Source organism: Microcaecilia unicolor, chromosome 3 (assembly GCF_901765095.1).
Source record: "Microcaecilia unicolor chromosome 3, aMicUni1.1, whole genome shotgun sequence".
Taxonomy (NCBI): Eukaryota; Metazoa; Chordata; class Amphibia; order Gymnophiona; family Siphonopidae; genus Microcaecilia; species Microcaecilia unicolor.
Genome location: NC_044033.1, coordinates 281,094,810 through 281,122,759, shown reverse-complemented (window position 1 = coordinate 281,122,759; position 27,950 = coordinate 281,094,810). Strand labels below are relative to the sequence as shown.

Genomic DNA, 27,950 nt, shown 5'->3' with positions numbered 1-27,950 from the left:
ACTGACCCAACTTAAGTGCCTGAATCCAGCAACACAACAAAACCAAATCCTGTAACGAACACTATATAACTCTTCTTTTCAATGACTCTCCTACTGTATCTGTAACACATAAACAAACCTCTTTGATAATAACATAATGTTGTATATATTTTCCATTGAAGGCAACTAACGCCTCACGGTATTATGTAAGCCACATTGAGCCTGCAAATAGGTGGAAAAATGTGGGGCACAAATGCAATAAATAAATAAATAATGATTTCCCATATTAAAATCTCAGTTCAAGTTACCATTGCTGATGTTATCCTCCATGTAGCAATATCTCTAGTCAAATTTAGTCACAAGAAAATATTTCTCAAAATTGAGATAATTCAGGTATTTATAGTTAAGAAAGCACTACTCAGAATTATTACACAACTGAAAACTTGCACTAAAAAAACCCCTTTATTAAAAATTGGTGATAGCTGCATTTTAAAAATGTTGGTAAATAGGGTATGGTGAACACAAACTTTTTTTAGGTCCATTATTAAAAAATATTCTTTAAAAATGAATTGTCCAGCACCATAATGTGCAAGCCAGCTGCAGATTAAAGATGTACACAAGCTGCAATTATTTTAGTCCTTTGTTTTTCATGATTTGTTGCCTTGTGTATTCCCAGATCAGCAGAGCTCCGCTTACATGAACATTGAGGGATCGAATTATACCTTGCTGAGGAATTTCAACACAAACATCCAGATGATGAATCAGTTTAGCTGGGATTCCTTCACGCTCATTTCTAAGAGGAAAAAACAGGTTTAAGGATTGTTAGCTTTAATGAAAAGAGGTAGGAATGGTTGAGTGGAGGAGTAGCCTAATGATTAGTGCCGCAGGCTTTGATCCTGGCAACCTGGGTTTGATTCCCACTGCAGCTCCTTGTGCCCTTGGACAAGTCACTTAACCCTCCATTGCCCCAGGATTGTGAGCCCTCTAGGGACAGAGGAAGTATCTGCATATAATATGTACAGTGCTGCATACATCTAGTAGCACTATAGAAATGATTAGTAGTAGTAACTGATGCTGAGAAAGAACAAGCTTGCCAAATATATGGTTATAAAAAAATCATAGATAATTTTATAAGGCACAACCAGTAGAAGCTAAATTTTCTTTCTAGGTCTGTGAAGATCCCAGAATTCTTGCACACTTGGCAACACTGCTCCCACTTGGGCAGCTTGCAGCTTTTTACTTCAAACTAAGAGATCTATTAACGTTAATGTGAGTTAATGTATATTAATTCATGTTCATTCTAGCATCAGTTCTCAAAGATATTCAGATGAAAAATTAGAACAACAGACAATGATTCCAACTTTGTGATGATTATATAGTTAATACATTGGGCCATGAAACAAGGCCAACCCACAATTCTTGTGCCAGTCAGCAACACTAAAGGGGAGACAGTGCAGCTGGCTTGAGACCTTGAGCACAGAAAGTTTGGAGGGGGCAGAATATGGCAACCCTTAAGTGTATGTCATGTGCTGAAAGCCCTGCACTAGCCATGCTGAGTCTCCTTGAGTGCCAAAGAACTAGGCGGAGAGTGGCAGCAACAGCAACAATGAGTTGGTAGGGGTAGGCCTGGCAGGTAGGTCCCAGGTTGGACACCTGGGAGGTAGAAGGCAAGGATGAGGAAATCAAATGATTAAGCAGCCAAGTCCAACTGAAATCTATATTTTTAGAGCCTACAGTGAAAAAAAAGACACGGGGGGGGGGGGGGGGGGAGGAGACAGCTAGGGAGGGATAGCAGGAAAGAATCGGAAGGGGAGATGTTAGACATAGAGCAGGGGAAAGGTAAAAAGGGGAAATGCTGGATGTGGGGCATGAGGTGGGGAGATGTAGAGAGAGGGGGTGCTAATGACGGGGTACGAAAGGACAGCAATAAGTGGAGGAATGGGAGGTTGGGTGAGAAAGATGGAACTCCTGGAGACTGAATGGTGAGAAGATGAAATGAATGGATAGAGAAGCAGAAAAAAAATAGAAGGCAGAAAATAATGGAACAAAGCAGGAACAACCAGTTCCACACAAAATAATAGATGTAGAAAATAAGTAGTGAAAAGAACCAAAGAGACTTGGTTCTCATTATTTATTTATTTGGATTTTGCTCACACCTTTTTTAGTAGTAGCTCAAGGTGAGTTACATTGAAATACACTGGATGTTTCCCTGTCCCTGTTACTTGAAGCAATGGACAGTTAAGTGACTTGCCCAAGATCTCAAGCAGCAGGAGTGGGATTTGAAACAGGCACCCCTGAATAGTAAGACTGGTGCTCTAACCACTAGGCTACTCCTCCACTCCACAATAGAAGTCTTTATTCTATATTTATAAACAAAATAATTCAGGGACCCAACACAGATCATGTTTTGGCAACAATGCTTGCATCAGGAATCCAGAAATCTAAAACATTATAAACATAAATACAGTATTGTATAGTAACTAAGTAAATGCAATTATCATCTCATCTTAGATGTTGTTCAGAGAATACAGCCTATGAGAAGAGTGGATTTGTTGAACTTGTTACTGGTCTCCAGTCAAACTGAGTGATGAGTTGGTCTCTTTGAAGCAGATGAAGCTGGTTGCAGTTCTTGGTGAGCAGACATATGTCTCTACCACAACAGACTGCTGATCAACCCATGGAAAATTTTACTTTGGGGTGACTGTCCACTGGATTCATAGTCTTTAGAGAGGAAGTCTGCTTGTCTGGTCTTAAAACTGAAAGGTTCCCACACAATTAACATTCTAGCATCAGTTCTTGAAGATATTCAGATAGTGTACCATCAGATGAAAAATTAGAATAAGACAATGATTCTAACTTTGTGAAAGCTTTCTTTGTAAGTGGACAGCATGACGATGATAACCAAGATGAAGATGCAGTTGATGATTATACAGATAATGATGATAAAGTATTGTTCGCTATATGGAAGTCAAGTGCTTTAGACAGAGATTCTCTTAATCAACATCTGCAGACCATGCCAGAAGACATCAGTAATTTTTCAGCCTGGTCTGATTTGAAGGAATGTTTTATCAGACTGAATCCTCCACCTCCTGGCAGTGCAGTTGTTCAACACCTTTTTAGTTGTGCTAGATTAATGAGTCACATGCAAATTTAGGGTCCTGTTTACTAAGCCGTGTTGTAGGCACGCCTTTTAGTGCACGCTAACGCTAGAGACACCCATAGGAATGTAATGGGTGTCTCTATCATTAGCACATGTTAAGTTTTATCGCGCGCTAAAACGTTAGCGAGCCTACAGCGCGGCCTAGTAAACAGGGCCCTTAGTTTTATTACAAGCAAAGTGGATTGAATTATATAGAGCAGTAAAAAAAGTATTATATTAGAAAGTAACTTTTTTTTTACTTTCACTTAGGTAGAAATTTTAATGTGTTTTTCACTGTATTTTTTACTTAAGTATTAAAATATACATTAATTTTACTATTTGTCTATTATGGTTGCTATTCTTCATATTTTTACAGTCTTGATCAAAGTACTAGATCAATAGTACTTTGAACAGCAACCAAAAATAAAAAAGCTATACAGACAACATATGAAAAATCATATATGAAACAACCAACCGTATTTTTTGGAGTTTGAAAAATTGTTAGCAAATAAAACAAACAAGATATGAAACCTCTAATAGAGACATGCAGTCTAATGAATAAAAAAATAACATAAATATAGCATTGCTAATGAAAACATATATAATAACCCATCATCAGTAAACAATAAATAATTGAATAAAAGTGAATGACAAGTTGTAATAATGTTGTACATATTAAAACTGCATGTCTCAATCAGAGGTTTCATGTCATCTGTATTTTATTTGCTAAAATTTTTTTATTCAGACAGTATAGTTTTTAGACCCTCAGGTGTCCTGCAGTAAGATTCCAATCTGCGCATGCAAACTGTGCGCTAAAATTTTTTTCTTTTTTCATAGATGGGGCTTCTGAGGGCTGAGTGTGTGCTTCTGCACTATTCAGCTCATCTACATTATAGTGTGCACTGATTAGCATAAGGTTAATGCATGAGCCCTTACTGACTACAAAATAGGTGTTAGAAAGTGCTCATATGCTACTTTTATTTAACGGCCACACGCTAATAGTAACATTAGCGCAAGGCCATTAATTCAAATAATGGAAAATCAACCATTTTACTGCTGTAGTAAAATGGCCTTGACGTGTGGGAAAGATCTGCTAAGACCACTTTTTACTGCAGCTTAAATTCTTTTAATCACTGTGCACTCAACTGGAGAAAAATAGATAAGAAATATGGAAAAAATAAAATAAAATCCCAACTAATCTTCAAAAATCATGGCAGAGCTCATGGAGAATTAATGAAAGAATGATATTGTTAACCTTTTGTAAATCCAAACACCTTTTCAAATGTAACCAATTTCTGTTCTTCATTTTTTTACAATGTGCAGTTACAATCTCCATAAGTTTGCTTTAGAAGTGTTAGCCATTTTTTGTTCATTGAGAATGCACTTACAGTGGTTTGTCAAAGTCTATAACTGGCTGCTTACAATGTTTCTGTAATGTTGCTCATTTATCCACTGCTGGAAAGTATGAAGTCCAGGATAATTGGTCTCCTAAGCCCAAAGAAGACGACCTTCCTATCTGTTCTGGGATAGAGCATTTAGGAAGAATTCCTCCAGGAAGGTTAGTTAATACACCTATGCCCAACTGGGTGTCAGGTCACTCTTTTCCTATGCTCTTACAATCAGGGTGAGGAAGAAAAAGACATGTCTACTAAAATTCAAATCAGTCCCTCAAAGCTTCCTTTAAGTCAACAACTCCCCCCCCCCCCCACACATTTCATAGTCTCTTTGTAAATAATTGGTACTTCATTAAGCAGAGTAATTCAATTAGAAAGGAAGGTTTATGCAAATAAGGCCCATTCTTCATCATATGCAAATTATAACAATCTCTCTCTCTCTCTCAACAGTCCAAAAACCTCCTTAGCTTAAAAAAATCCTCAAAATACGACAACAAAAAAGTATCTGCCCAACCTCTTATAATAACTGTTTATTTCCACTTCAGTAACTTCTTCTTAGAAAGCAGCTTCTCTTTGTTTCCCAAAGGGTTGATATCTTTAAAAGTACCCCCCCCCCCCCGCCAAAACAAACCATTCATGGTTTCCTATAGTCCATTTGTCAACAACAACAACAACAACAACAACAACAACAAAAACAAAACAAAACCCACCAACACCTTTTTTCTGCCTAGGTAGTATGTGTTAAGGAAAAAAAAGGAAGGCTACCACCAACTTTGCTTTCACAGCCTGTTGCCTCCCCAATTGGCCTTCCTACAAAAAATGTCAGCAAATAATGAGAAACTTCTGGAGGCTGCCTCCTTCCTTCTTTCAACCTGGGTAAAGGAACCTTAAAAGCTCTACTATGCTGCTAGAGAAACACTTGAATGAGGGGCAGTACTCAGTTACTACTGGGTTGTGCGGATGGGTTGTGTGTTTGTATGTATGTTTGCTTGAGAGGCTCTAGAGTAGGGGATAATGTGTTGCTATTATTGGGATGTGGAGATGGAGTGTATGTGGGTATGTCTGTGTGCTTGGGGAGATGGCTTTACAAAGGGTGGATTTACTTGGGGCTTGGTTGGTTTGTGACTGGGTGTAGTTTTGGTGGGATTTATCTGGGATGTAGTTAAGTTGTTTCTCATGGGTTTCTTATCTATTGGACACTGTGGGGTTGGAAATAGGGAAGGCGTTGAAGAGTGATCTGTTTCAACTCGGAACTTTCTTTTGGGGAACAGGGGATGGTTTTGAGAAGATGGGCATAGGGGGTGGTACGGGTGTGGGTTTTGAGACAGATGGGGATTAAGGGCTATAGTTGTCAAGACAGAGACTGTTATCATGTATTACACATTACTGGGCTATTCGTTTTCTGGCCCTATGGGGGTGGAGGTCGAAGGCTGGTGTCCTGTGGTGGTTGTTGGTGAGCCCTTAGGTTCCCGGAGGCCTGGTAAGACCTCCGAGGACCGCCGCGCACCCCGAATCTTCACCCACGGCGACCGCCGTTCACCGAGGGTTGAGCCCTCAGCTGCAGGCGGTCAGCAGGACTGCTGGAACCGCGGGGTGACGGTCGGCTTGGCTGGTAGTCAGCAACTCAGTCTCTAGAGGGCAGCTAGCAAGGACGGCTAGCGCAGGAAAGGACACAGTCTCTGCAAGGGGCTAGCAGGGAGGGCTAGCTGGAAGAGGAACGCAGTCTCTGGAGGTGGCTAGCAAGGGCGGCTAGCTTGAAGAGGACGCGGACTCCGAAGGTGGCTAGCAAGGGCGGCTAGCTTGAAGAGGACACAGACTTCGAAGGTGGCTAGCAAGGACGGCTAGCTGAAAAAGACACGGACTCCGAAGGTGGCTGGCAAGGACGGCTAGCTGAAGAAGACACGGACTCCGAAGGTGGCTGGCAAGGACGGCTAGCTGAAGAAGACACAGTCTCCGAAGGTGGCTAGCAAGGACGGCTAGCTGAAGAAGACACAGTCTCCGAAGGTGGCTAGCAAGGATGGCTAGCTGAAGAAGACACAGTCTCCGAAGGTGGCTAGCAAGGACGGCTAGCTGAAGAAGACACAGTCTCTGAAGGTGGCTAGCAAGGACGGCTAGCTGAAGAGGACACAGTCTCCGATCCACTGTGTGGGCTTCTGACGAACGAAACGGAAGCACTGGACTCCTTCCGTTTCGTGGTTTAAATCCCCCGCCCGTCCTTCCCCTTCCAGCAGCTGGAGCCAATCCCCCTGGCCCAGGCAGGCAAAGGAGGCCTGGATTGGCCAGCCTGCCCGGCGGGCGGGGTCTCCTTGTCGATGCGCCAATCCGGCGCGAGTAGGCGGGGCTGGCTCGCTGGTCCGCTCCAGCAAGGAGGACGACGACGCCGGCGCCGCCATCTTGGCCGGCGTATCTCCTTCTCCGAGGCCGGCGCTTGCTCCAGCGGATCGCCGGCCTCGGAGCAGCCCGCGGCAGCGCCGGCCCCGTCGGCAGCTCGTCCTCGCCGCCCCGGATCCCGCGGCCTCCGTTGGTCCTCGCCCCCTACTGCGGGCCGCCAGGTAAGAGCCCGGGACGGGACAGTATCCTCCCCGGATGCCCCCTTTTCCCTGGGCCCGGGTTTGGAAGGATACCGGGCGTGGAAGGCTTTGACCAATTCTGGAGCATGTACATTCGCAGCGGGTTCCCAGGAGTTGTCTTCGGGGCCAAAATTTTTCCAGGACAATAAGTAATATAGCTTTCCTCGCTGTCTTTTTGCATCCAGGACCTCATCCACTTCAAACTCTGGATCGGGATCTGCGTCTAGATCTTCGGTTTCCTGCCGTTGAGGATGCCATCGAGACCCTCGAAAACTCTTCAATAAGGAAATATGGAAAGCGTTATGCACCCGCAGAGTACTCGGTAGCCGCAATCGATATGTCACAGCTCCAATTCGGGATTGGATTGCAAAGGGTCCAATGTACCGAGGTCCCAATCTACGGGAGGGCACCCGAAGTCGGAGGTATTTCGTGCTTAACCATACCTTCTGCCCTGGTTGCAAGACGGGAGCGGTTTTCCGATGCCGATCTGCAAAGGTCTTGCATTTGGTGGCTGCCTTCTGCAGTTGTTCTCGGGCCGTTTCCCAGACTCTTTGCAGATCTGCCAGAGTTTCATTAACCCTGGGGGTCGGAGATCCAGACGGGAAAGGTGCTGGAAGTCGAGGATGTCGTCCATACACCAAGAAGAATGGAGAGTCTCCCGAGGCTGAGTGGACACTGTGATTATATGCAAACTCGGCCCAAGGGAGTAGGGAGACACAGTTATCTTGGCGTTTGTTGACGAATGCTCGTAGGAACCCTTTTAACGTTTGGTTTGTCCTCTCGACCATGCCATTGGTTTGGGGATGGTATGCTGATGAGAAATGGGTCTTCACCCCCAATGCAGTACACAAGGCCCTCCAGAAACGCGAAGTGAATTGGGGGCCTCGGTCACTAATAATCTGAAGAGGCAGCCCATGAAGTCGAAAAATGTGTTGAATGAAGAGTTGGGCTAATGCGACCGCCGAAGGAAGTCCTGGCAAGGGAACGAAATGGGCCATTCGGGAAAAACGGTCAATTACAACCCAAATCACCGTATGTCCCCGGGAACTGGGGAGGTCGGTGATAAAATCCATGGAAAGCTCCGTCCAGGGCCCCGTCGGTACGGGCAGTGGTTGTAGCTTCCCCATGGGGGTCCCGATCACCGGTTTGGTCCGGGCGCACACAGGGCAGGTGGTGACAAATTGAAGAATGTCCCGCCTCATCTGAGGCCATTGATACTGCCTGGTAATGAGACGCAGAGTCTTCTGATACCCAAAATGTCCCGCCCATCTGGACGAATGCCCCCATTGCATTACCTTCGCTCGTTCAGCGGCCGGCACTAGTTCTCTAGTAGGAGCCACCTCCCCCACGGCTGCGCTGAGGCATGCCGGATCCAACATGGCATGGGTCTCCTTAGTCTCCTCTGGAACCTCAAATGTTCTGGAGAGGGAGTCCGCAGGGGTATTTTGAGCAGCCGCCCGAAAAACTAATTGAAAATGAAATCTGGCACAAAACAATGACCACCGGGCTTGTCGGGGATTGAGCCGTTGAGCCTCTTGTAGATACAGTAGATTCTTGTGGTCAGTGATTACTGTGAATCGATGTTCCGCTCCCTCCAGCAGATGTCTCCATTCCTGCAGGGCTAATTTCAAAGCTAAGAGCTCTCTGTCCCCTACTGTGTAATTACATTCCGCCGGGGAGAATCTACGAGAGAAGAAAGAGCACGGCTGGCGTCGGCCCTTAGAATTCACCTGCGAGAGGACCGCCCCGGCTCCCAACGCAGACGCATCCACTTCCACTATAAAGGGTTTGTCTGGATCCGGGGCTAGTAAAATGGACGCTGAGTTGAATGCCTCCTTTACCTGGCGAAAAGCCACCTGCGCCTCGAGCGGCCAGTCCCGGACCTTCGCGTTCTTTCTAGTGAGCGCTGTCAACGGCGCCGTCAGTTGTGAATACTGGGGAATAAACTGACGATAGTAGTTCGCGAATCCTAAAAAACGTTGCAGTGCTTTCAATCCCAGTGGTTGTGGCCATTCTCGAATTGCCCGGAGTTTGTCCGGTTCCATCTGTAGCCCCCCGGGTAACAGAATGTGTCCCAAAAATGGTAACGACTTCTGATGAAAAGCGCACTTGCGGAGTTTAGCAAACAGGCGGTATTGTCGTAACCGCTGCAGCACTGCGCGAACATGACCCACATGTTCCGCGGGGTTTTGGGAAAACACCAAGATGTCGTCCAGATACACAATTACCGTGGAGTTCAGCAAATCCTCGAGCACATAATTAATAAGTCGCTGAAACACCGCAGGGGCATTACATAGGCCAAATGGCATCACCCGATACTCGAAATGTCCCTCGTGGGTGTTAAAGGCCGTCTTCCATTCGTCCCCTCGCCGGATCCGCACTAAGTTGTAGGCCCCCCGTAAGTCCAACTTGGTAAACATCTGGGCTCCTTGCAGCCTGTCAAAGAGTTCGGGAATGAGCGGTAGAGGAAAGCGATCCTTTACCGTGATGGCATTTAACCCCCGATAATCGATACAGGGCCTCAAGGAGCCATCCTTCTTAGTAACAAAAAAGAACCCGGCCCCGGCCGGGGACGTAGAGGGCCGGATGAAGCCTCTTTGCAGATTCTCCCGGATATACTCCTGCATAGCCTTGGACTCCCCTCGGGACAGGGTATACAGTCGGCCCCGCGGTGGCATGGTATCTGCCATCAAGTTAATGGCGCAGTCAAACGACCGATGAGGCGGTAGAACTTCCGCCTCCACTGGACAAAACACATCTGCAAAGTCCCTATAGTCCATGGGCAGGGAGCCCAACTCCATCCGCGCCCCCCCGGGCATACTAGTAAATGCGGGGCAGCTGTCGGTCCGGCCCTTACAACAGTTCTCCCGACAGGAACTACCCCAAGCTTGGATACCTCCCTTGGTCCAGTCAATAACAGGGCTATGACTCCGTAGCCAGGGCAATCCCAGAACTACTGGATGAATGGTCCGGGATAGTACTAGGAATTGGATTTCCTCCCGGTGATCCTCCCCCACCTGCAAGGTCAAAAAGGAGGTGATCTCCGTGACCGGCTGCGGTAATGTAGTTCCCTGGATGGAGGTGATTTGCAGCGCCGGACGCCGCGGGAGCGTGGGCCAGCCCATCTGTTGTAGCAGTTCATACCCGATGAAGTTGCCCCCCGATCCAGAGTCCACCAGGGCCCGGGTCTGGATAGCGGTCTCGTGCCACCGTAGAATTACTGGCAGTGTGATCAAGGAATCTGGTAGGGGAGCGGCATGCCCCAAGACCCCTCCCCTCAAGGTGCCTTGGGGGAGACGTTTCCCGCCCGGGAGGGGCAGGCTCGAATAAAATGTCCGGCCTCACCACAATAGAGGCACAGTCCGTCCCACAAGCGTTTTTTCCTGTCGGACGAGGCCAGTCGTTGACGGCCCATCACCATCGGCTCCTCCCCATTCTCCTTGGAGTCCCGGTTCCCACGGCGAGGAGATGGCCCCTTAGTAGTCCGGGACGTTCCCCGTGCCCACTTCTGCCGTTCCACCCGGGCTCTTGCTCGCTCCTGGAACCGGGTATCTACGCGGATACAGAGCGAAATCAGAGCGTCCAGTTGGCCTGGGACCTCTCGCCCGGCCAACTCGTCCTTGATTCGTTCTTGTAAGCCTTCCGTAAAGATAGCCATTAAGGACTCCGGGTTCCAACGGAGCTCCGTGGCTAAAGTCCGGAAACGAAAGGCATAATCGGCCACCGTTCCCTCACCCTGATGAATTCGCAGCAGTTCCGATGCCACGGAAGATGGTCTCCCAGGAAGGTCGAACACCATACGGAACTGGCGCTGAAATTCACTAAAGTCATCCAAGATGGGGTCCTGTTGCTCGTTAAGTGGGGCCACCCAGGCCAGGGCCTTCCCTTCACAAAGGCCCATGATATATCCCACTTTACTTTGATCCGAAGCAAAGGTCTCCGGTTGCATCCGGAAGGCCAAGTTGCACTGATTGAGGAACCCCCGGCAACCTCCGAGGGCCCCATTATATCGTGCCGGCTCAGGGAACCGAGGTCCCGTGCGGAACCCTCCCGAACGGGGAGCCGCTGCGGCCCCCTGGACCGCAGCGGCCTGGTTCTGTACCTGAAGCGTAGAAAGTTGAGAGCATACGTTTTGGAGCGCCCCGACAGGGCGTTCAGCTGCTCCTGCTGCTGCTGAAGTACCTTAGCCAGGTCCCGTAGATCGGGCTGCGTAGGCGAGCTCATGGCTTCCGTTTCCTGTCCTGTGGTGGTTGTTGATGAGCCCTTAGGTTCCCGGAGGCCTGGTAAGACCTCCGAGGACCGCCGCGCACCCCGAATCTTCACCCGCGGCGACCGCCGTTCACCGAGGGTTGAGCCCTCAGCTGCAGGCGGTCAGCAGGACTGCTGGAACCGCGGGGTGACGGTCGGCTTGGCTGGTAGTCAGCAACTCAGTCTCTAGAGGGCAGCTAGCAAGGACGGCTAGCGCAGGAAAGGACACAGTCTCTGCAAGGGGCTAGCAGGGAGGGCTAGCTGGAAGAGGAACGCAGTCTCTGGAGGTGGCTAGCAAGGGCGGCTAGCTTGAAGAGGACGCGGACTCCGAAGGTGGCTAGCAAGGGCGGCTAGCTTGAAGAGGACACAGACTTCGAAGGTGGCTAGCAAGGACGGCTAGCTGAAGAAGACACGGACTCCGAAGGTGGCTGGCAAGGACGGCTAGCTGAAGAAGACACAGTCTCTGAAGGTGGCTAGCAAGGATGGCTAGCTGAAGAAGACACAGTCTCCGAAGGTAGCTAGCAAGGACGGCTAGCTGAAGAAGACACAGTCTCCGAAGGTGGCTAGCAAGGACAGCTAGCTGAAGAAGACACAGTCTCCGAAGGTGGCTAGCAAGGACGGCTAGCTGAAGAAGACACAGTCTCCGAAGGTGGCTAGCAAGGACGGCTAGCTGAAGAAGACACAGTCTCTGAAGGTGGCTAGCAAGGATGGCTAGCTGAAGAGGACACAGTCTCTGAAGGTGGCTAGCAAGGACGGCTAGCTGAAGAGGACACAGTCTCCGATCCACTGTGTGGGCTTCTGACGAACGAAACGGAAGCACTGGACTCCTTCCGTTTCGTGGTTTAAATCCCCCGCCCGTCCTTCCCCTTCCAGCAGCTGGAGCCAATCCCCCTGGCCCAGGCAGGCAAAGGAGGCCTGGATTGGCCAGCCTGCCCGGCGGGCGGGGTCTCCTTGTCGATGCGCCAATCCGGCGCGAGTAGGCGGGGCTGGCTCGCTGGTCCGCTCCAGCGAGGAGGACGACGACGCCGGCGCCGCCATCTTGGCCGGCGTATCTCCTTCTCCGAGGCCGGCGCTTGCTCCAGCGGATCGCCGGCCTCGGAGCGGCCCGCGGCAGCGCCGGCCCCGTCGGCGGCTCGTCCTCGCAGCCCCGGATCCCGCGGCCTCCGTTGGTCCTCGCCCCCTACTGCGGGCCGCCAGGTAAGAGCCCGGGACGGGACAGCTGGGAAGGCCTCCCCCCCTTTTCATTAAGAAGAATATTGTGGGATATAAACGGTAAGATTTTTTTGTTATGGTTAAAATTATTACTTGGAATGCAGGGAGTATCCACTCCCCCATCAAGCGCTCTAAGGTCCTGCAAAAAAGTGGCTTTAAGTGGACATTGCTCTCTTGCAGAAGACACACCTTAATAACCTGGAGCACTCCAACTTGATGAGATGGTGGGTAGGAGACTGTGTAGCCACCCCAGCAGTAGTAAAGAAAGTTAGGGTGGCCATATTATTTCAAAAAGGACTAGCTACTCAGATACATAATGTAATCAAAGATACAGAGGGCCGATTTATTTTTTGCAAAACTAAAATAGCTCGACAAAATATGTTGGTGGGTAGTATTTATGCCCCTAACTAGTGAGACATTTCATTGTATAAACATATGTTGGCAATTCTATCTGGTGAAAGTTATGTTCCCTTACTCCCTGGGGGGAGGGAAGGCAACTTTAATACGGTTAGGGATCCGGAGCTGGATAAGCCCCATCCCTCGGCCTACTTAAAAACTTGGGCTACATGAGAGCTGCCAAACTTCTCCAGGCTGCTTGATCTCCTAGATGTGTGGTGCGTGCTGCACCCTTTAGACAAAGACTACATACACTTATCCCATACACACACAACGCAGTCTCAAATAGATTATCTCCTGGTTTCACGTTCTTTGCTGTCAGATATTGTTGATGCTCAAATAGGCCCATACGTAATCTCTGACCATGCAGCTGTCTGGTTGGATTGGCAGCCCGTTGGGGCAATGCACTTTTCTAGAGCTTGGACTTTTCCGTGCCATTTATATTGAAATGTGCAATTTCAAGAAAAATTACTAGCGTGTTGGAATGAGTACCAGCACTTTAACCAAGCTTCTGCCTCTAATGCAGTTCTTTACTGGAGGTGGCTAAGGCAGTCTTGTGAGGAAGCATCATAAGTTATTCTAGTCACCTTAAAAAAGCCAAAGATCGAGAGCTACTTAGGCTGGAAAGCCGTTTAATCGGCTTGTGCAAGAGTCTTGTGACCCGCACAGCATGGCCACTCAGCAGGAATTGTTATCAGTGCAAATAGCATTAACACATTAATCCATGAATGTGCAGTCAAATCACAGACTTTTTACAAATATCAGTTGTATAAGTATGGAAATAAGAATGGCAAATTGTTGGCCAAAATGATAGCTAGAAAACAGGCAACCAGCTCGGTTACTACTCTTAAAGACACTTCTGTGAATTTGGCGCATACTGACGCAGCAATTCGTGATATTTTAAAAACTTATTATCAAACTCTATATATTGCCCCCGAGTTTGACTGGCTCCCTGGTCATCTTTAGATGGATAGTTTAGATCTACCTCGCCTGTCTACTACGGATCATGACTTTTTAAATGCACCAATTCATTCAGATGAAGTACATTGGGCGATTAGTTGTAGTCCATTGGGCAAAGTGCTGGGCCCCGATGGCTTTAGGGCCGAGTTTTATAAAATTCTGGGTGATTCCATCGTTACCCCTTTGACTAATATGTTTAACGACTGGGTGGAGGCGGAATCTCTGCTGGACCATCTGAACTTAGCACAAATTATTGTTCTACCTAAACTGAACCGGGATCTTTCCCTCCCGGCATCTTATAGACCAATTTCGCTGTTGGATTACGAGGTAAAATTGTTTGCCAAAATCTTGGTCAACCGACTGGGGCGGGTACTGCCTTCTCTTATTCATGAATCTCAGGTAGGGTTTTTGTACAAGGCCGCTCGAAGGCTAAGAATCTCAGACGCATTCTGGTATTATCAAAAAAGGTGACCACTTGTGTTCAGCCGTCCTTATTAATAAGCTTTGACGATGTGAAAGCTTTTGACCGGGTTCGCTGGGATTTTTTGTTTGCCGAGTTAGAGGCTTATGGATTTGCAGGCTGGTTTGTGTCAGCGGTTAAGCCACTTTACCATTCTCCTCGGGCCTGACTGATGGTTAACGGACAGGTCTTTGAGGATTTTTGATTGGGCTACGGACTCTGCAAGGATGCCCCTTGTTGCCTCTTCTCTTTGTTTTAACGCTAGATCCTCTTCTTTGTGATATCCATTCTAATCCCGAAATTCACAGAGTTGCCATAGGAGAGAAGGTTTTCAAAGTGGCGGCCTTTGCAGATGATTTGATGGTTCTGTTAACGGAGCCCCGTGGGTCCTTCAGTTTCTTTTGGAGACTTTTGTTGAATTCAGAGACTTTGCGGGGTTCTGTTTGAATCTAGATAAGTCAGAAGCACTGGAATCTACTCCAGACTTCTCTGGCTGGACAGCTTTCCTTTACAGTGTGCGGATAGCTTTTTTTAAATACTTAGGCATTCTCCTAACACCGAATGTAGCTGAACTATATTCTCTCAGTGTGAATTGGATGATGGGGACAACAGAGTGGCAGTTGGAGAGTTGGTACCTTTGCCTTTAGTAGGGCGGATTGATCTTATTAGGATGGTGATCTTGCCTAGATGGCTATACATGCTTCAAGCATTACCATTATGTTTACTACAGAAAGACTTCTGGAAGCGCTATCAAATGGTTCAATGCTTCTGTTGGGTGAAAAAGAAGCCAAAATTCAGTTACCAATACCTGTTGGGGAATTGGACTCATGGAGGGATAGGTTTGCCTAATTTGAAGTTATATAATACTGCCTGTTTGTTACGACATGTCTGGGATTGGCTTTCTTCCCCAAAGCAGTTTTACTCCTTTGGAGATTGAGACGGCATACTTTGCCCCTTACAACTTGCTCTCTCTTTTGCAGGTTGATTGGTCTGTAATCCCTAGGAATTTGAGAAAGAGTGTGCTCTTAAGCCCTTTGAGAGAGGTGCAGCGTATATTACTGAAGGGATTAGGAGGCGACCCGCAGGATACTGATCTGCTCTCCCTGCAAGGCAATCCCACTTTTCAACCTGGTTTGGATTAACCTTTAGTACTGATGTAAGACGAATAAGTTACTGATAAGAAACTGAAGTCTTTTCCTCCTCATTTTCTTATGATTATACCGATATAGATAAAAGCAGTAAGGTGAAAAGTTTCAGTCGGAGTACTATATATTTAGCCTGCAAATTTGGTTGTAATTGATAATTGTGGCAAGCTAGTCTCCTACAAAGATTTGAAATTGTTAAATTATAAAATTATTCCAAATATTTATGATTCTAACTTACCCCAATAACAACAATGATTTCACTGGGAAACTATATTCTGTTAGGTTGGAACTTTTGGCTGTTTGTTCCACTCCTATAACAGTGTATCCTTCTGTTTTCTTCTGATGCAAGAAGTTCAAAAGCTGAGGTGGTTTCACCTGCATATTCAAGAGAAACATATTTTATGAATTTATTTCAATTCTTGCATTTAAGACCTTCCAATATTATAAACACTAAGTTGGACATTTGGCAAGTCATTATATTGACCTATGTGACACATACTAACATTGTTCTATATCTTTCCCTGTAGGTCAGTGGCTCTCAACCCAGGCCTCAGAGCACACCTAGCCAGCCATGTTTTCAGGATATTCTCAATGAATATGCATGAGAGAGATATGCACGCACTGTTTCCTGTGTATGCAAATCTATCTCATGCATATTCATTGTCAACATCCTGAAAAGCCAGCTGGCTGGGTGTGCCACAAAGACTGGGTTGAGCAATACTGCTGTAGTTCAACAAGCAAACCATGTAAGGGAATTGCATTGCCAGTCACATCCTCCTTAAAAGTGGCTGTACATATTCATGAAGTATCACACAGGTCGGTTTTCAAAGGGACTTATGTATTAAGTAGCTGCTGTTAAAAATATAAGTTCCTTATCCATAGATTTTTAGTGACCTTATATAAGCAAAATCCCACTAAATGCCACTGCATTATCTGGTTAGTACTGGGGTGGAGAAAAGGTATTCCACTTTACTAACAGCAGCTATATTCAGCCATTATCCATATAACTAAGCAGTTTAATTAAGAACAGCCATACTAGGTCAGACCAATGGTCCATTTAGCCCAGTATCCTGTTCCAACAGTGGCCAAGCCAGGTCACAAGTACCTGGCAAAAACCCAAATAGTGGCAACATTCCATGCTACCAATCCCAGGGCAAGTCAATAGCAGACTATGGCCTTTTCCTCCAGGAACTTGCCCAAAACTTTTTTAAACCCAGATACACTAACGGCTGATATGACATCCTTTATGGCTGTTATTACATCCTCTATGGCTGCACAAATATATCTGATTCACCTGGAAAAGATATATAACAATAATATCTGAACTGTAAAAACACTGATAAACACCGAAAATTAAGTTACTTACCTATAGCAAGCATTCTCCGAGGACAGCAGGCATATATTCTCACATGTGGATAATGTCATCCACGGAGTCCAGAGCAGACACTGCAAAATGCACTGTCACTTGAAATCTTTCAGGCAGTGCCCTCACATGCGTGGTTGCCTTCCCACCCAACGCTTGAGCGCAGGACCAGCAGAGCAGTACTGAAACTAAGAAGACAACTCCTAAGGGAAGGCAAAAAGGATATAAGAATATATGCCTGCTACAGGTAAGTAACTTGGCTTTCTTCAAGGACAAGCAGGCATAATATTCTTACATGTGTGACTCGCTAGCTACCAGGCGCATAATATAAATCGGTTTCTGCAACTAAGGAGATAGTGAACCTGGTGGAAAAAAAAGGGCCAGAGGGCAGAGTTGACCTTTAATTAATAAAAAGATTCTGTAGGACTGCTATACCACCTAAAATGCTGCACCAGAGAGTAGTGAGCAGTGAAGGTATGGACAGAATACCTTGTAGCTGCTGTTTTGCAAATGTCTTCAATGGAGGCAGAGATGAAATAGGTTACTGAGGTTGCCATGGCTCTTACATTGTGAGCGGTGACTCGACCACGAAGGGTAAGTCCAGCCTGAGTATACGTGTAGGTGATGTGGAGGGGCACAATCGAACGGCGCCGCCCATCACGTGCCCGGCTCAAGCTGGAACTGGAACTCTCTCATCTCTCTCTGCCCGTCCCGCGTGGTCCGCCCTTGAAGAAGGAAGTTGTCGCAGGGGTGGGCCGCATCATCAGTGGCAGACCAGGACTGTCTGTCACTCAGGAGGACCGAGCAGGACGGATCTACTGCTCTGCTGCAGTCTGCGGCGCTCACGCAAGCGTCGCGACCATCACGCCACGCGGCCTGGGGGGGTCAGAGGTGTGGACTCACTCAGGAGGACAGGTATGGTTCAGAGCGGCGACTGGGCGAGCAGGGCAAGGGAGCGCTGCAGCAAGTCTCTGGCTGGCAGGCAGCCAGCTCACGCGCAGCAGAACAGTCTGGCTGGGTCTGGGATGTGGGTGGTTGGCAGCGGACTGTGAGCGCCGGTGCAGGATGGAGCGGAGGAGGCAGAGTTGAGGTGCGCCGCGCGGGGCCCCCTTAAGCGCAAGGCCCTATGTGGCCGCCTCGGTCTAAGACCGGCCTTGGATAGATCTAGGCAGTGTACAATTTAAAAAACAATAACAGGAACTACAATATGTTGATAGGAAAGTATCACATTCATTTGTCCAAACTAGGCTAAGGGGAATGGGAGCAAGAGGGAGGGGGACAGGAAACAGTTTGAGCAAAATACAAGAAGAGAACTGAACCTACAGCGGCGAACATCCTATGAGGTATTAAAGGCATGATGGAATAGCCAAGTTTTTATGGCTGCCTTAAATTTTTTAAAATGAGGATTCTGCTCTAATATTGTGTGGGAATTCCAATGGAAAGGCGCAGTGAAATAAAATGCACAATGCCTGGTAGTTTCAAGAATGTCTTGTTTCAGGTTGGGAAGGAACAGACAAAAATCATTTAGGGACCTAAGTAAATGTATGGGAGGTAAGGGATGGTAAGATTAGATAAGTATTGTGGCAAACCTATTTGGAACGCTTTGAATTTAAGGTTTAGTACCTTGTGGAAGATTCTTTGGCTGATGGGAAGCCAGTGGTATTTTTCGAATAAAGGGGAAACATGATCTGAATTCCTAGTATAGCAAAGTAGCCTGATAGCAGAATTGTGGAGTCGCTTGAGTACATAACATGGAGATCCAGGGTAAATAACATTGCAATAAAATATTCTAGAAATTAGTACGGACAAGATGAGTGAAAGAAATGTATTGTAATCAAAGTATTTCCTAACTGAACGCAGCTGCCTAAGGATGAATTACAAACATTAGATATCTGGGGTGTAAATGTCAGAAGAGAATCTAGAATAACACGTAATAGCCCTTGGTGGAGGAAGAAAGGCCCTGCTTTATCGCGGACTGACTGGAGGTGCTTGCTGATTCTCAGGAGGTAGTCTTGATTAATCAGTCGTCCAGGTAGTGGAAGACATGTATGCCCCACTGGTAGTGTTGCCGCTACTACTATTAGAGACTTTATGAAGACTCGAGGATCCAAAGCCAAGCCAAATGGTAAGACCTTGTATTGATAGTGTAGACTTTCACAGCAAAAAGCAGAGAAACTTTCTGTGTGCCAGAAGAATTGGTACGTGTGTATATGCCTCATTGAAATATTGTGGGCAAAGCCAATTGTTGTTGTATCATGGAAAATAGTGACCTCAAGGATACCATGCAAAATTTTTCTTTGAGTAGAAACTTGTTTGTTTCGAAGAACAAGAATTGAACATACTCCCCGCCCCCCATCTTTTCTGGTATGACAAAATATCTGTAATAGGAACCTTAGACTCCTGTCCAGTGGAGGAACTGGTTCTATTGCATTCTGGCTTCTCTTCCTGGAGCAGCAGAAGCAGGAGATCTTACACTATGAGTTTGTTTTAAAGCAGATTCCACAACTAGGGAATGATGGGGTAATTGTGTTTTCTCAAATACAGTGATTTTTTTCTATCTAATGGAGTCTCCCCGTTTTTAAGTACAGTGTTCTTCATTTATGATTTAAAACTTTTAAGTTCTGAACAAGATTCTCTGTTTCCAATCTGATATGGCTTGTGTCATCTCTTGGACAAAGCCAGCAAAAGATATACTTTATGGAGGAAATCTATGTCTCTCATGTGGCGGAAATGGATCAGATGAAATTCCACAGGACTCCTCAGCTGAGAGGTCCTGTTGGCCTTGATCTGTTTCGTTTCCCAGGAGAGGTTCAAAGTACTGTTCATGTGAAGTAATGGAAGAAAGTGACAACTAGAGTATCAGCTCTGTGTCTAGTTGTGTCGAGGCAGATGAGTCTGCACAGTTGGAGAAACTTTTTCTGCTGAACCGTAAGTTAACCCACCACTGTCCTTAGGTTCCACCTACTAGAGTAGTCGTTGGAGCCCGCTTCAGCCTATCCCAATTCATCTACATAAGTACATAAGTAATGCCATACTGGGAAAAGACCAAAGGCCCATCAAGCCCAGCATCCTGTCCCCGACAGTGGCCAATCCAGGTCAAGGGCACCTGGCAGCTTCCCAATCGGACAAACATTCTATACATGTTATTCCCGAAATTGTGGATTTTTCCAAGTCTATTTAGTAGCGGTCTATGGACTTGTCCTTCAGGAAACTGTCCAAACCCTTTTTAAACTCTGCCAAGCCAACCACCTTCACCACGTTCTCCGGCAACGAATTCCACAGCTTAATTACGCATTGGGTGAAGAAAAATGTTCTCCTATTTGTTTTAAATGTACTACACTGTAGTTTCATCGCATGCCCCCTAGTCCTACTATTTTTGGAAAGCGTGAACAGACGCTTCACATCCACCTGCTCCACTCATTATTTTATATACCTCCATCATGTCTCCCCTCAGCCGTCTCTTCTCCGAGCTGAAAAGCCCTAGCCTTCTTAGTCTTTCTTCATAGGGAAGTCGTCCCATCCCCGCTATCAATTTCGTCGCCCTTCGCTGCACCTTTTCCAATTCCACTATATCTTTCTTGAGATGCGGTGACCAGAATTGGAACCATGGAATGGCATTATAACATCCTCACACACCTGTTTTCTATACCTTTCCTAATAATACCCAACATTCTATTCGCTTTCCTAGCGGCAGCAGCACACTGAGCAGAAGGTTTCAGTGTATTATCAATGACGACACCCAGATTCCTTTCTTGGTCCATAACTCCTAACGTGGAACCTTGCATGACGTAGCTATAATTCGGGTTCTTTTTTCCCACATGCATCACCTTACACTTGCTCACATTAAACGTCATCTGCCATTTAGCCGCCCAGTCTCCCAGTCTCGTAAGGTCCTTCTGTAATTTTTCACAATCCTCTCGCGAATTAACGACTTTGAATAACTTCATGTCATCAGCAAATTTAATTACCTCGCTAGTTACTCCCATCTCTCAATCATCTCTATATATAAAAGGTACCACCAACGTTCTAAATGAAGCCTCCAGCCGGAAGTGTGAAGGGGGAAAGATATCTGGTTTCCCCATGAGTGTCTGCCCCGCCCTCGCTCTCTCTGTAACACAAACAGTGAAGGAAAACACAGCAAAGCACGAAATCAAATCGCAGAGGGGGGAGGGGAGAGAGGGCAGAAGCCCTCACTATCTCTGTAACACAAACACAGCAGGAAACTTAACACTGAAGGACTGGACTCCGAGGGGGGAGGGGACAGAGAGCAGAGGGGAAGGGAGAGAGGGCAGAGGGCAGGGACACACACACTCCCACATGCACACAGAAGAAAACCTTGCTAGCCCCCGTTTCATTTGCATCAGAAACGGGGCTTTTTTACTAGTTTATAAATGTATTAAAGAGCAGCGGTCCTAGCACTGACACCCGAGGAACCCCACTAACTACTCTTCTCCATTGTGAATACTGCCCATTTAACCCCACTCTGTTTCCTATCCTTCAACCAGTTTTTAATCCACAATAGGACATTAACTCCTATCCCATGACCCTCCAATTTCCTCTGTAGCCTTTCATGAGGCACCTTGTCAAATGCCTTTTGAAAATCCAGATACACAATATCAACCGGCTCCCCTTTGTCTACATGTTTGTTTAATCCTTCAAAGAATTGAAGTAAATTGGTCAGGCAAGATTTCCCCACACTAAAGCTGTGCTGACTTGGTCTCAGTAATCCGTGTCCTCAGATGTGCTCTGTAATTTTTTTTTAATAGCCTCTACCATTTTCCCCGGCACCGATGTCAGACTCACTGGTCTATAATTTCCCAGATCTCCCCTGGAACCTTTTAAAAAAATTGGCGTCACATTGGCCACCCTCCAATTTTCTGGTACCACGCTCGCTTTTAAGGATAAATTGCATATCACTAACAGTATCTCCGCAAGTTCATTTTTCAGTTCTATCAGTACTCTAGGATGAATACCATCCAGTTCAGGTGATTTGCTACTCTTCAGTTTGCCGAACTGCCCCATTACACCCTCCAGGTTTACCGTGAATTCAGTAAGTTTCTCCGACTCGTCCGCTTGAAATACCCTTGCCGACACCGGTATCCCACCCAAATCTTCCTCGGTGAAGACCGAAGCAAAGAATTCATTCAATCTCTCTGCTACGTCTTTGTCTTCCTTGATCGCCCCTTTTACCCCTCGGTCATCCAGTGGCCCAACCGATTCTTTTGCTGGCTTCCTGCTTTTAATATACCGAAAAAAAATTGTTACTATGTTTTTTTGCCTCTACTGCTATCTTTTTTTCATAATCCCTCTTGGCCTTCTTTATCTGCTCCTTGCATTTGCTTTGACACTCCTTATGTTGCTTCTTGTTATTTTCAGACGGTTCCTTCTTCCATTTTCCGAAGGCGTTTCTTTTAGCCCTAATAGCTTCCTTCACCTCATTTTTTAAGCACGCCGGCTGTCTTTTGGACTTCCGTCTTTCTTTTCTAATTCGCGGAATATGTTTGGCCTGGGCCTCCAGGATGGTATTTTTGAATAGCATCCATGCCTGTTGTACAGTTTTTACCCTCTCAGTTGCCCCTCTAAGTTTGTTCTTAACCGTTCTTCTCATTTTATCATAGTCTCCTTTTTTAAAGTTAAATGCCAACGTATTTGACTTCCTATGTATAGTTACTTCAAGGTTGATATCAAAACTGATCATATTATGATCACTGTTTTCAAACAGCCCCAGTACCATAACGTTCCCCACCAGATCATGTGCTCTACTAAGGACCAAGTCTAGAATTTTTCCTTCTCTCGTCAGCTCCTGCACCAGCTGCTCCATAAAGCTGTCCTTGATTTCATCAAGGAATTGTACCCCTCTAGCGTGTCCCGATGTCACATTTGCCCAGTCTATATTTGGGTAATTGAAGTCACCCATTATTATTGCATTGCCCATTTTGTTTGCGTCTCTGATTCCTTTTATCATTTCTGCATCCTCCTCATCATGGTGAGGCGGACGGTAGTACACTCCTATCACAGTCCTTTTCCCTTTTCTACACGGAATTGGAACCCACAATGATTCAAAGGTGTGATTTGTGTCCTGCTGAATTTGTATTCTATCTGAGTCAAGGCTCTCATTAATATACAGTGGGGGAAATAAGTATTTGATCCCTTGCTGATTTTGTAAGTTTGCCCACTGACAAAGACATGAGCAGCCCATAATTGAAGGGCAGGTTATTGGTAACAGTGAGAGATAGCACATCACAAATTAAATCCGGAAAATCACATTGTGGAAAGTATATGAATTTATTTGCATTCTGCAGAGGGAAATAAGTATTTGATCCCCCACCAACCAGTAAGAGATCTGGCCCCTACAGACCAGGTAGATGCTCCAAATCAACTCGTTACCTGCATGACAGACAGCTGTCGGCAATGGTCACCTGTATGAAAGACACCTGTCCACAGACTCAGTGAATCAGTCAGACTCTAACCTCTACAAAATGGCCAAGAGCAAGGAGCTGTCTAAGGATGTCAGGGACAAGATCATACACCTGCACAAGGCTGGAATGGGCTACAAAACCATCAGTAAGACGCTGGGCGAGAAGGAGACAACTGTTGGTGCCATAGTAAGAAAATGGAAGAAGTACAAAATGACTGTCAATCGACAAAGATCTGGGGCTCCACGCAAAATCTCACCTCGTGGGGTATCCTTGATCATGAGGAAGGTTAGAAATCAGCCTACAACTACAAGGGGGGAACTTGTCAATGATCTCAAGGCAGCTGGGACCACTGTCACCACGAAAACCATTGGTAACACATTACGACATAACGGATTGCAATCCTGCAGTGCCCGCAAGGTCCCCCTGCTCCGGAAGGCACATGTGACGGCCCGTCTGAAGTTTGCCAGTGAACACCTGGATGATGCCGAGAGTGATTGGGAGAAGGTGCTGTGGTCAGATGAGACAAAAATTGAGCTCTTTGGCATGAACTCAACTCGCCGTGTTTGGAGGAAGAGAAATGCTGCCTATGACCCAAAGAACACCGTCCCCACTGTCAAGCATGGAGGTGGAAATGTTATGTTTTGGGGGTGTTTCTCTGCTAAGGGCACAGGACTACTTCACCGCATCAATGGGAGAATGGATGGGGCCATGTACCGTACAATTCTGAGTGACAACCTCCTTCCCTCCGCCAGGGCCTTAAAAATGGGTCGTGGCTGGGTCTTCCAGCATGACAATGACCCAAAACATACAGCCAAGGCAACAAAGGAGTGGCTCAGGAAGAAGCACATTAGGGTCATGGAGTGGCCTAGCCAGTCACCAGACCTTAATCCCATTGAAAACTTATGGAGGGAGCTGAAGATGCGAGTTGCCAAGCGACAGCCCAGAACTCTTAATGATTTAGAGATGATCTGCAAAGAGGAGTGGACCAAAATTCCTCCTGACATGTGTGCAAACCTCATCATCAACTACAGAAGACGTCTGACCGCTGTGCTTGCCAACAAGGGTTTTGCCACCAAGTATTAGGTCTTGTTTGCCAGAGGGATTAAATACTTATTTCCCTCTGCAGAATGCAAATAAATTCATATACTTTCCACAATGTGATTTTCCGGATTTAATTTGTGATGTGCTATCTCTCACTGTTACCAATAACCTACCCTTCAATTATGGGCTGCTCATGTCTTTGTCAGTGGGCAAACTTACAAAATCAGCAAGGGATCAAATACTTATTTCCCCCACTGTACAATGTGACCCCTCCACCAGTCCGGTCCACCCTATCACTACGATATACTTTGTACCCCAGTATAACAGTGTCCCACTGGTTATCCTCCTTCCACCAGGTCTCAGTAATGCCTATTATATCCAATTTTTCATTTAGTGCACTATATTCCAACTCTCCCATTTTATTTCTTAGACTCTTAGCATTTGCATATAGACATTTCAGAGTATGTTTGTTGTTCCTATTTGCATGATGCTTAGTGCTTGACACTATTGATTTCCCATCTTTTGTCTGATCTTTAGTTATATATAAAGGCACCTGGCCTACTACTACTACTACTACTACTTAACATTTCTAGAGCGCTACTAGGGTTACGCAGCGCTGTACAATTTAACAAAGAGAGACAGTCCCTGCTCAAAGAGCTTACAATCTAATAGACAAGTGAACGGTCGGTCCGATCGGGGCAGTCAAATTGGGGCAGTCTGGATTCACTGAACGGTAAGGGTTAGGTGCCGAACGCAGCATTGAAGAGGTGGGCTTTAAGCAAAGACTTGAAGATGGGCAGGGAGGGGGCTTGGCGTAAGGGTTCAGGAAGGTTGTTCCAAGCATAGGGTGAGGCGAGGCAGAATGAGCGGAGCCTGGAGTTGGCGGTGGTGGAGAAGGGTACTGAGAGGAGGGATTTATCCTGTGAACGGAGGTTACGGGCAGGAACGTAAGGGGAGATGAGGGTAGAGAGGTAGTGAGGGGCAGCAGACTGAGTGCATTTGTAGGTAAGAAGGAGAAGCTTGAATTGAATGCGGTATCTGATCGGAAGCCAGTGAAGTGACCTGAGGAGAGGGGTGATATGAGTATATCGGTTCTGGCGGAATATGAGACGTGCAGCAGAGTTCTGAACAGACTGAAGGGGGGATAGATGGCTAAGTGGGAGGCCGGTGAGGAGTAAGTTGCAGTAGTCCAGGCGAGAGGTAATGAGAGCGTGGACGAGAGTTCGGGTGGTGTGTTCAGAGAGGAAAGGGCGAATTTTGCTGATGTTAAAGAGGAAGAAGCGACAGGTCTTGGCTATCTGCTGGATATGCGCAGAGAAGGAAAGAGAGGAGTCAAAGATGACTCCGAGGTTGCGGGCAGATGAGACGGGGAGGATGAGGGTGTTATCAACTGAGATAGAAAGTGGAGGAAGAGGAGAAGTGGGTTTTGGTGGAAAGACGATAAGCTCGGTCTTGGACATGTTCAGTTTCAGGTGGCGGTTGGACATCCAGGCAGCAATGTCGGATAAGCAGGCCGATACCTTTGCCTGGGTCTCCGCGGTGATGTCTGGTGTGGAGAGATACAGTTGGGTGTCATCAGCATAGAGATGATACTGGAAACCATGAGATGAGATCAGGGAGCCCAGGGAAGAGGTGTAGATTGAGAAGAGAAGGGGTCCAAGGACCGATCCCTGGGGAACACCAACAGATAAGGGGATGGGGGTGGAGGAAGATCCATGAGAGTGAACTTTGAAGGTGCGGTGGGAGAGACAGGAGGAGAACCAGGAGAGGACAGAGCCCTGGAACCCAAATGAGGACAGTGTGGCAAGAAGTAAGTCATGATTGACAGTGTCAAAAGCAGCGGATAGATCCAGGAGGATGAGGATGGAGTAGTGGCCTCTGGATTTGGCAAGGAACAGGTCATTACAGACTTTAGAAAGTGCTGTTTCTGTCGAGTGAAGAGGGCGAAAACCGGATTGAAGCGGATCAAGGATGGCATGAGAGGAGAGAAAATCAAGGCAGCGGCTGTGGACTGCGCGCTCAAGTGTCTTGGAGAGGAAGGGTAGGAGGGAGATGGGGCGGTAGTTGGAGGGACAGGTAGGGTCTAGTGATGGTTTTTTGAGGAGTGGCGTGACTACAGCATGCTTGAAGGTGTCGGGGACAGTTGCAGTGGAGAGAGAGAGGTTGAGGATATGACAGATGGAGGGGGTGATAGTAGGAGAGATGGTGTTAAGTAAGTTGGTGGGGATGGGATCAGAGGAACAAGTGGTGCATTTTGAGGAGGAAAGAAGGCGGGCGGTTTCCTCCTCGGAGATATCAGGAAAGGAGGAGAAAGAGGTCTGGGTTGGTTGGTTGAGGGAGAGGGTTGAAGGGTGAAGAGGAGGAGGTGGCTTGGTAGTGAACTCAAGGTTGATCTTTTGCACCTTGTCGCGGAAGTAGTCAGCCAGTGATTGAGGAGAGAGTGACGGGGGGGTGGGAGCGGAGGGCACTTTGAGGAGGGAGTTAAGGGTGGCGAAGAGACGACGAGGGTTAGAGCTGAGAGAATTAGTCAATTGGGTGTAATAGTCCTGTTTGGCAAGGAATAGTGAGGACTGGAAGGAGGATAGCATGAATTTGTAGTGAAGGAAATCTGAATGGGTGCGAGATTTCCTCCAGAGGCGTTCAGCAGATCGGGCGCAGGAGCGAAGGTAACGGATGCAAGGGGTCAGCCAGGGCTGGGGATTAGTACGCCTTGTGGGACGGGAGGTGGATGGTGCAAGGGTGTCCAGAGCAGAGGAGAGAGTGGCATTGTAAGCGGAGACAGCCTCGTCAACAGACTCGGAGGACATGATGGAGGGGAGGAGATTAGAAATACTAGATGATAAGGTGGGAGGGTCAATAATCTGGAGATTCCTGGAAGTAGTGGTTAATGTTGGGCGGGGCTGAGGGGGAGGGTGAAGAAGTGTGAAGGTGATCAGGTGATGATCAGAGACAGGAAGAGCTGAGGTGTGGAAATTGGAGGGTGAGCCGGAAGAGGAGAGGACGAGGTCAAGGCAATGGCCATCACGGTGAGTAGGGGTGGTGGAACAAAGCTGGAGGTTGAAGGATGATGTTAGAGTGAGGAACTGAGAAGCGTGAGAGTTGGACAGGTCATCAACGTGTATGTTGAAGTCTCCGAGAATGAGGGATGGAGATGAGGGTTCAAGAAAAACAGAAAGCCAGGCATCGAAGTCGGTGAGGAAGGAAGGGAGGGATTTATCAGGGGGGCGGTAAATGACTGCCACTCTGAGTGGCAACGGGTAGAATAGACGGATGGAGTGGACTTCAAAGGATGAGAAGCAGTGAGACTGTGGTAGGAGGAGGGGTTGGAAGCTACAGGAGGGCGAGAGTAGTAACCCGACGCCTCCTCCACGGCCAACTAGGCGGGGAGTATGGGAGAAGAGATAGCCTCCATGGCATAGAGCCGCAACTGAGGCAGAGTCGTCAGGGGAGAGCCAGGTTTCAGTTAGGGCAAGCAGGTGAAGGGAATGAGAGATGAAGAGATCGTGGGTGAAGGGAAGTTTGTTGCAGACCGAGTGGGCATTCCACAGTGCACATGAGAAGGGGAGGGAAGAGGGGGGGAGGAGGGGAATAGATATGAGATTGGAGACATCCCGGAAACGTTTG

The 27,950-nt window shown here is 47.0% G+C and overlaps 1 protein-coding gene across 1 annotated transcript in view; it reads right to left on the bottom strand.

Moving 5' to 3' along the window:
• Positions 1-422: 422 nt before the first annotated feature.
• Positions 423-27,950, bottom strand: part of TARBP1 (TAR (HIV-1) RNA binding protein 1) — a 919,966-nt gene continuing 892,438 nt past the window's right edge. Inside the window, exons 29-30 of the mRNA XM_030198123.1 lie at positions 15,742-15,878; positions 423-772 (exon numbers count right to left, since the gene is read on the bottom strand). Coding sequence (XP_030053983.1) covers positions 607-772; positions 15,742-15,878 — 303 coding nt within the window. The 3' untranslated portion in view covers positions 423-606. The remainder of the gene's footprint in view (positions 773-15,741; positions 15,879-27,950) is intronic.